The sequence below is a fragment of the Sinocyclocheilus anshuiensis genome, unplaced genomic scaffold, assembly GCF_001515605.1.
Source record: "Sinocyclocheilus anshuiensis isolate Anshui unplaced genomic scaffold, SAMN03320099.WGS_v1.1 scaffold475, whole genome shotgun sequence".
NCBI classification, from domain to species: Eukaryota; Metazoa; Chordata; class Actinopteri; order Cypriniformes; family Cyprinidae; genus Sinocyclocheilus; species Sinocyclocheilus anshuiensis.
Genome location: NW_015549650.1, coordinates 696,078 through 706,030, shown reverse-complemented (window position 1 = coordinate 706,030; position 9,953 = coordinate 696,078). Strand labels below are relative to the sequence as shown.

Here is a 9,953-nt window from a genome sequence, read left to right as displayed (position 1 = left end):
TACAGTACTAAGCCGCTGCAATGGAGCAGCTCTAATGCTATTAAATTAAAGATGATGTACCAATAGAGCAAAAAAATTAACAGTGAAAGTAACAAAAACTTGTAAAATACATTTTAATATTAAGTGTTAAGTGTGAAAATAACCAAAGGATATACAGTCAAACCAAAAATGATTCAGAGACCAGATTTTCTATTTTCGGTCATTAAGGCTAAGGGTTGCCTGACTACGTATTGATAGTTTTATAAATACTGTCATACTAACAGCTGTCTAATTTTTGGTTGATTGTAATCCATTAGGCTACATACCTTTCTATAAAAGTGATCTAACATTATCAAGCGGAATTTTTCTGACTCAATTTAATTCTGAGTTCTTGTTATATTTTATTACCATTTTCTAAACTATAGCGAATAAACTGTGATAATGTGAGAAATGTTGAAGGTGAAGGGGGTTTGACTGTATCTATTTGATAAATTAAGTTAACCAACTAACATTATACATACTCTTTTGGTTTCTGTACCCAATATTTTAAAAAATTACAAATGCAATAAAATATTGGTATCGGCAAGTACCAACAATAAAAGTATCGGTATCGGGCGAGTACTGGAAAAAGTGGTATCGGTGCATCCCTAGATCCTACACATGTTCTATTTCAAATTTTCCAGACTCAAATTTTCAGACTTTTTTGAGTTTTCAGACCATATTTAAAAAACAAAGGACTTAGCGTGTAAAGATTATAGGTTCAAATTCACAATACTGAATTCACAATCTGATACTCTCACAATCCTATAAATATTGTTGTCACAGTACCAAAATATCACGGTTCTCTGTACCATAGCAAAAACTACTGGAACTATTAGGGATAAATAAATAAATAGTTAATTATTAGTGCTAATACAAATAATAATAATAATAATACATTAACACAGCATGTAGCCTTAAAGGCACAATATGTAATTTTTTGCCACTACAGGGCGCATATTCAAAACAAACAAAGAAACAAAGGCATAGTTAGATGACGCCGTGACTGAGTGTGGAATCATGGGAGTTGTCGTCTTCATCACCACAGCCGATGCAATCCGATGGGACTCGGGCAGAAATCATGTTCATGGATGAGCTAATGTATTAAAGATTTATTAACGTCGTAGTATGAAGCAGAGTGAGGCTGAAAGCCGTCGAAGCGAAATGAGGCCGCTGAACGAGCGCGACACATGGCTCGAAAGCAGCGGAGCTTTTATTATGCCACAGTCGACCGCTTCCGCTCCTTCCAGAAAGCAGCAGCGCTGTTTTATCATACTAGATAAATTTGAACGTTCTGTTATAATGCTACTCTGTGCGGTCGTCACCTGTCTAATAAAATGCATAGCATATTAAAGCGTCTTTGGTGTTTCCATGTTTTCTACAAAACAAAACCGGAAATCGAGGGGTTATGACGTCATTGGCAGGCGACACAATGACACTATGGAAACGCTCCGTGTCACTAGTTAAAATTGCTTATTTCTCTGGATTTAAACATTCGGGATAATGTAAGTACACAAGTCAGCGAAATATATAACACTGTTCTAGTGGTTTTTGGATATTTTAATTAAAAAATCTTACATATTGTGCCTTTAAATAAACACTTTTTTAAGTATGTAAACATCGCTTTAAAAATTTCAAGTGAAATGTTAGTAATAAAATGAAGAACAAAGAAACTCGTTATATAGAACAAGTCTATTAGGCTACACTCACACTGCAAGCATTAGTGCTCAATTCCGATTTATTGCTTAGATCTGATTTTTTTTCTATGGCTGTTCACATTATTTTTAAATGTGGCCAACATCAGATTGCAATGTGAACGAATGACGGTGCTGAACTGACCCGCATGCACAAAAAAACAACAAGACAAAATTAAATTAAAACTAAAGACCATAACAAATAAAAAATAAAAAAACATTAAAATAAATGTTAACTGAAATAAATTAAAATATTAAATGTAACATTTCATTTCAATTATTTGGCAAAGCATCATTTCTCATTTTATTTTAGATGGCTATATAGAGCCGTCACTGTAATACACTGTAAAACAACATCTTACTGCCTCTCCCGACAACCTCCGTCATGTTCAACAAGTGACTAAAGAACTACCGCTATGTAAAATCTTTGAAGTGACTCCCGTCAGTCAGCGGGGAATTATGACTTATGTCGATCTAGAGTCCAAGTCACCATGAATTGCAATATGATCATTCGGACTGTGGTCGCATTGCAAAACACCTAACCTGAATCAGATTTAGTACCACATATGGAAGTGGCCCAAATCAGAATCAAAAAGATCAGATTCCACGTGGTCTGTGCTGTTCACACTGTCATGAAACTAAATGATCTGGGTCACATATGAGCAAAACAAATTGGATTTGGGACACATTTTCCTGCAGTGTTTCAAGCGGTATGGAGTGGATTCTCTCTAACTTAGACATGCTTATTGAGCATCTGAATGCAGGACAGTGGACCTTCAAGAGCAGGACTGGACACCCCTGGGCGAATGGCTACAGTGCTCAATGCTGTGAAAACAGGTTGTAAATAGAAACCTCTGACACTCTTCTTAGAGCGCTCACACAAATACACACAGGACCGATTGAAAACAGCCGCCACTCCTAAAGAATGCCAGATCATTACATATTTAAAGTTTCAGTACTGACTTGGTACCGATATACTGGTACTTTTGACAACACTACAAACAAAGTCTGAATGAAGAAAAGTTCAATATGAATGTTTGTTTTATATATATATATATATTCGATTCGATTACCGATTCGATTCAATATCGATTATTTTGGATGTATATCAGGTACAGCACACGCCAAATTTTCTCAAGAAAAAAAAATTCCTTAAGAAATATAAACATAATGGTGGCTGTCATAAAAACTTGATGGATTTTTTCAAACATAAATTAAACATTGAAGAACAGTAAAATGTATAATGAGTATGTTATATGGTGCATATATTTAGCAAAATGCCCCTCTCTACAGTTTATTTTTCTATCTGATTAATGAGTTTATGGTCACCGAATATGTTTTTTTCTGAGGTAAATGTGACGTTACGTGACATTGTTAACAAGCTGTTATATTGACGTCTTTGCGCGACTGAAACACTGATTGAGTGATTACATGAGACAGGATACGAATTGTAAAGTTGTACTGTTTATTATACATGTTTATTTTGTGCTGGAACTGGTATTAATGTGGAGGAGATGATCAATTCACGCACGCCTCGCTCTGCCGCGTCTGTTGTTCTGAGGTGCTACAGCGATCTGTCACTCACTCCACATTAAACAGCGCCAAAACGGCATTTATTGTTTGAATATTGCAATACAATGGACAGAATTTGAAATCTGAGGCTTTGTTTCATATTAAAAGTACCAAAGCACAATGCTTATTGCGATTTATTGGATGGGACGTGCCCTTCAATGTTCCGTCCACTAACTGAACACAGTTTAGACCAGGGGTAGGCAAGTTTGGTGCTAGAGAGCCGCAGTCCTGCAGAGTTGAGCTCCAACCCTAATCAAACACACTTGAACAAGCTAATCAATGTCTTCAGGATTACGAAGGCTATAGGCAGGTGAGTTTTGTTTTCAGGGTTGGAGCTGAACTCTGCAGGACTGCGGCTCTCTAGGACCGAACTTGCCTACCCCTGGGCTAGACTAATCGATTCTTGGGATTTAAGAATCAATATCATTCTGTAAAAATGAGAATCGATTAATATCGAGATATCGATATTTTTTATCCAGCCAACCCTATTTCACACTTTGTCATGAAAAACCCTCTGCTTCTATGATACATTTCTTTTTAGAAATTCTAAATTTTCTGTTTTAGAAAACACAATAGGGTAATAGTCTGGAAACACAAAAATTTTTCCATACTTTTCCAGACCTAGAAAATACTAAAATCAAAGTCCATACTTTTGCAAACTGCATAGGAACCCTGCATATTGTTTCAAAGCAGCTTCACAAAAAAATCATGATGTTAATGTTTAGAATATCTTAATATTTTCATGCCGTACAGTTGCATTAAGAAGACTAGAGCTGGGCTCTAATATAACTTACATAATTTTCTAATATAATAGGTCTATATCATTTTCTAATAGTTTACATTTTCGAACAATACACGCAATCAAGCAGTTGAGATTTGCTTTTGAGATTTGTATTTATCACCCTACTGCATTGTGGATGTATGCATGCACATGCACTCATATATCCATTTTAAAGGGGTCATATGATGTTGCTAAAAAGAACATTATTTTGTGTATTTGGTGTAATGAAATGTGTTTATGCGGTTTAAGGTTCAAAAAACACATTTTCCACATACTGTACATTATTGTTTCTCCTCTATGCCCCACCTTTCTGAAACGCGTCGATTTTTACAAAGCTCATCGTTCTGAAAAGCGAGGTGTTCTCTGATTGGCCAGCTATCCGGTGCGTTGTGATTAGCCGAATTCATCAAGCGTGTGACGGAAATGTTATGCCCCTTACCATATTGTGGTGCCCTGCCCGTCCGGAGCGACGAGACAAAAACATTAAAACCCATTATAAACGAGAAGTTACGCCTTCTTTCTTTGCGTGAACATTTGGGCGGCGTTATGCAAATCTTCCCACATAGCGACGTAGACATGTGGGGGCGTGTTAGAACGAGCCGTTTTAGAGACTTTAGTCTTTGCAACTTTACAGATCTTCTTTATGCACCAAGAGCTTGTAACACTCCAAAGAGAAAGGAAAAATTTAAATCACATCATATGACCCCTTTAAAATAAAGAGCTGGGTGATAATATAGTTACATTTTGCAATAAAAAATAAATAAAAAAAAAAAAGAAAAAAAAAAAGAGGCAGTCGACATTTGCTATATAATATATATTGTTATACTTGAGTGTACTGTATGTATGCAGAAGACAGAAGGATAACAAGTTTGTAGATTTAGCCAAAATTAAGCTGTCAATGAATAGGGGCTGACCAGTTTGATCCCAAATGTTGTAGTCACTGATAAATGTATATTAAATTAAAGAAAATATGTGATTGCTACAATCATTTTGGTAGCTGGGTCGAATGGTTAAGCCTGCATGCCGTCAAGGCGACAACACTAATATTTTATGTCTGCAAAAATATGTTCTTTTCACTAATTATTCATTTTATGTTTGATAACATTTTATGTAGCATGCATACTTAATAATTTACCCCCAAAATGGGGGATTTGTGCCTCTTACCTGTTGCATATCTGTAGAAAGTGTCAAAACTAGGCTTATAAAGCACTTGATGTACAGTAAATCTAATCACACATACAGAATAACGACACTGAATCAACATTTTAGAGAATGTGCCATTGCATGCTTGCCCACAACCCAGCCATAATTACACTTACCTTGAAAGTGCTGCAATATTTCCAAGGGTGTAGAATACAGCAAACAATTTACCACCAGTATTAGGCAAGAAGAGGAGTGCAGTTCCCTGTTTCAGAAGATGTAATGAGGCTTGTTAATCCATTTTCAAACATTTCTCTGAAACAACATGTCTGTGCTATAACAAAATCAATTTCAGAGTTTGTACATGAACAAATTAAACCGTTCTGCCACCTAGTGGTGTTACAAAGCCTTTGCCCTACATAAAATATACAGTGGCCCTAAACAGTGCTTGGAACTTAATTGCTATTGTTGCATTCGATAACAAAATATCACACACACACAACATAGTATGCTAAATAAAGCTAGAGCTTTTATTAGAACTAACTTGTTTAACCATGTTTGCATGCAATGACTAGTCCAGAAACTGGTGTCAATGTAATTTTTGTTGGATTTCTGATTCATACAGGTGTTCTAGTTTTAAAAAAAAATCCTCCCTGGTATAATGTACAGCAGTCTGCACATGCATACTTTATGACTGCCGCTGTAAGTGTTATCAGTAAAGTGTTATCACTCTGCTGTGGCCAAACCACACACCAACTGAAAGCAACTGGGAGGGGGAAGAGGAACAGGTTGGCGTCATTAGGGCGCTCAATTCACCCATTTGTGATTATGTTTTCACATGTATTGCATTGCAAGAAGCAACAGTGTTTTGCTGTCCATTACCTTTTTTTGTGAGAAACCGAAATTTAACATGTTATTTATTATTAGGCTAAACTTCTCAAATATCTTTTACGATCAAGTATATTCAAACTGTGCATATATTAGTCTATTCACTGCATTGCAAGAGCTTATGTGACATGCAATGATCGATGGTGCTTGGTACCATTGCACTTTTAAATGAACTAAATATGAATGAGATTTTTGGGGAAGATTAGCCTATTAGTCTAAATAATAACATCATGAGGGTGAGAAAATTAAATTGATTTTGGGTGAAACAAGGCCATAACCACATCATGACGTTACGTGGTTATGAGGGGGAATCTTTTTTTAGGGGTTTATCTAAAATAACCCAATGGGAGTGGTGTTTTTATTTAAAGTAATTAAATAATTTAAGATTTTAAATGGATTTAGAAGAATAAAGAGAAAGAAAAACGAAAGAACTGTAAAAACAAAAATATGTATTTTTATAAATATGTGTTTTCAAATAATATTTTTATTTTAAAATATGTACCCATTCAACATTAATAGAAAAATCGTTCTATTCTCATCACATTCAATTGAATGACACGAATCACTTAAAACAAAGCCTGTTTCCAATTAAAAACGTTAAAAATAAATAAATACATTTAAAAAGTAATTTCATCTTACCTCGCACTCTTTCCCTGTTAAAAAACAAATAGACGTGCTGGAATTTGCAGTTTTTGTGAGTAGTAAAGCCCGCCTTCTTTGATTTGATTGGCCCTCTCAATCATTTTGACATTGACGAGTGCGAACCGCTAACTTTTAAAACTTTTTTTTGTCATATACTGTCAAATATCAAACATTGGGGGTGACAATTTGGCCATCAAAAATGTAACTTGTCAAATATCAAATATTTGGGGTGACAATTTATCAAAAATATAAAGTTAACGTAACTTTTCAATCTTCTGTCAAATATTGTCAAACATCAAATTAGTGCTGGGCAGTATGACCAAATATTTATATCGCGGTATTTTTCAAAATTCTACCGGTTTCACGGTACATGACGGTATTTTTTTTTCATGCATGACCGGGTGTTAACCATATTTTCTACTGATTGAGAGAGGAAATACTGCAGTATACTGACTTAGAATGCCCTATTTTACTGTCAAGCCATACAGCTGTTCCCTCACCACAGTGCACCAGTGAAAAGGGACCCCTTTCAAACAGTGTCCCGTTCCGAACGTTGTTTAAGCAACATACACCGGTATTTTAAAAAGTCATATAATAACAAAAATAAACACCGGTATTCGGTATGAACCGGTATATCGCCCAGCACTACATCAAATTGGGGGGAACATTTTGGTCATTTCTCATTATTGGGGGGCTGTGGGTGTGGTACTTGTCTCCCTCAATGTCTATGGTAGTTACAGCCCTGGGGTGAACTATTTCAGAGTAACGTAACAACAAATGACTGAGAGTCTTCGAAATGGACTAGGTCAGTGTGGCTGCAAATCGTTGGACAGATAAAGACCATCAAGGGGAAATAATGAGGAACGTTAACTCACAAGTATTGAGCACAGGACCCCTCCTGCGAAACAAATGACGAACCACTTCACCCGTGTGCCGAAACTGAGTGTTGTGCTATCCAGGATCTACGGGGAAGAATCACAGGATGTCACATGGTTCATAATGCCCCACAAACAAAGAGTTCATGCTTTAAACTTGCTTATGACTGCATCTGATTCATTAAAATGCCTCTGATTTATATATGCAGACCCACAGGAAGAACAAGACAGGAAGAAAATGTACTATTGTTCTGACTTTTCCATATAATCATTCACATGATGACCATCATGCATTACAGCCTAAACAGGTAAGATGAACAGAACGGCTAGTACTTTACAGAGGATTAAATGCGTAGAATATAACGAAAAACAACACATCACAGCACTGCAGAGCTTACAGCATGTTTTTAAAAGTATGATGAACTTTCTATCTTAAAGGGATCAATTAAAACGTGATCCCTCATGACATGAACCCTTTAAGACACTACTGTATGTAAAACATCTAGTGTTATTTTAAATGGAAAAACAACTAAGCTCTGCAACAGTGTTTAAAGCCCAGTTTCCGAAACTAAACAACATCCGGAGGTCATGACCTTACCTCACATGATCCTTCATCTCAGGAAGCATGTAAAATCAGCAATGTGTTAAGAAATATCATTATCACATAACAATTATATGCAAACAAACAGAAGACAGACCAGAAAAAGAGCAACACTGCACTGTAATCTCTTTATGTAGACTATTTCTCCTGACTAAATTGCACCATGGTATTACTACGGTTTGTGATAACACAGAATGGTAATATCATGTTGTTGCTTTTATTATTTAACATTGTCATGATGGTAATAACATACTACCATAGTATTCTGTGAAGGAGACTGGAGTACCATGCTGTATAAATATGGCATTCATCCATTACCATGGTATTAATATCTGCTACCTCTACTGTATAATAGTACTAAGTAAGAACTAAAAGGAAGTTAAAAATACCAACACTGTGAATTTACAGTACTACATAAACTCTATGGGGCCTATCAATTACAGACGAAGACACACTGCAAACAAACACACGTTCTCCTTGTTGTACCTGTGCTGTAAGTCCCACTTCTTCATTTTCCTCTCGACCACTTAATACACGACGCAACTTGTCCATCGTTGCTCGGCAGGTGAAACAGTGCCTTGTTGAAATTATCCAACACTTCCTCGAAGTTCAGCACTGACACAAAAAGGACGTTACTTTTCCCCACCCGTATTCCCATAAGCCCCGCCCTTCATCTAATCGCTGAGTGCAATGGTTGGGCGGACTGTAACGAGTGACCCCCAAACTAACCAATCATAGACAGCTTTTGAAGCTCGACAGCCAATCACGACGCAGGCGGCGGGCATTGCGAAAATGTAGTTTTTAAAGTGCCCGTCAAATTCTGTTGTACAAGGATGTGCTAGACTAGTTATCCTTATATATTCTTTATACAACAAACTTGTATTCTAAACATATACATTTTTTAAAATGAGAGACTTTTGATTCCAGCTTTGTACTGTTTGTTTAGATACCTGTCGTCATCATCCCAAGTCCTGCCATTTTTGCAGGAATTAAATATGAATGCACTTGAAAACGTCCCTTCCAGGACACTGTTATGAATAAGTGTATGTACAGTACACAGTTGCACACACTATATTGTACCATCAATTTCAAGAACCGGATATGGTCCAAAATTCATTAAGTAGGCCTACCACACACAATAGTAATACTGTGACCAGTTCGATCAGATTTTGATGTTGTTTATTTGTAAATTGTTAGCCAACACAGGACATAAAAGTATAATTTCTTTTCTAGCAAGGACAGATCCTAATGCTATTGCTGTTTGGTTTGTAGCCACCGTCTGATGTACAGCATTAACTGTGTAGCTAGTAGAAACACTAATGCATGGACAAACTTGTTTTGGGGTATTGTTTTAAAAAAAAACAAGCATTAACAACATAGCATTAGCATAAGCATTAACAACAACAAAAATTCAAAGCTTCACATTTCACACGTAAAAATCTTTTCTAGCAAGGACAGATCCTAATGCTATTGCTGTTTGGTTTGTAGCCACCGTCTGATGTACAGCATTAACTGTGTAGCTAGTAGAAACACTAATGCATGGACAAACTTGTTTTGGGGTATTGTTTTAAAAAAAAAAAAGCATTAACAACATAGCATTAGCATAAGCATTAACAACAACAAAAATTAAAAGCTTCACATTTCACACGTAAAAAAAATAAGCCACACCAGCAAAAGATAAAGTGTTTGGCTGAAGGTCTTCAAACAGCCCAGAATGTGTTTCTCTGCTTAACAGAGCTTCA

The 9,953-nt window shown here is 36.2% G+C and overlaps 1 protein-coding gene across 1 annotated transcript in view; it reads right to left on the bottom strand.

Moving 5' to 3' along the window:
* Positions 1 to 8,893, bottom strand: part of sft2d1 (SFT2 domain containing 1) — a 28,995-nt gene extending 20,102 nt beyond the window's left edge. The window contains exons 1-3 of the mRNA XM_016449469.1: positions 8,698 to 8,893; positions 7,611 to 7,697; positions 5,385 to 5,470 (exon numbers count right to left, since the gene is read on the bottom strand). Coding sequence (XP_016304955.1) covers positions 5,385 to 5,470; positions 7,611 to 7,697; positions 8,698 to 8,763 — 239 coding nt within the window. The 5' untranslated portion in view covers positions 8,764 to 8,893. The remainder of the gene's footprint in view (positions 1 to 5,384; positions 5,471 to 7,610; positions 7,698 to 8,697) is intronic.
* Positions 8,894 to 9,953: the final 1,060 nt, after the last annotated feature.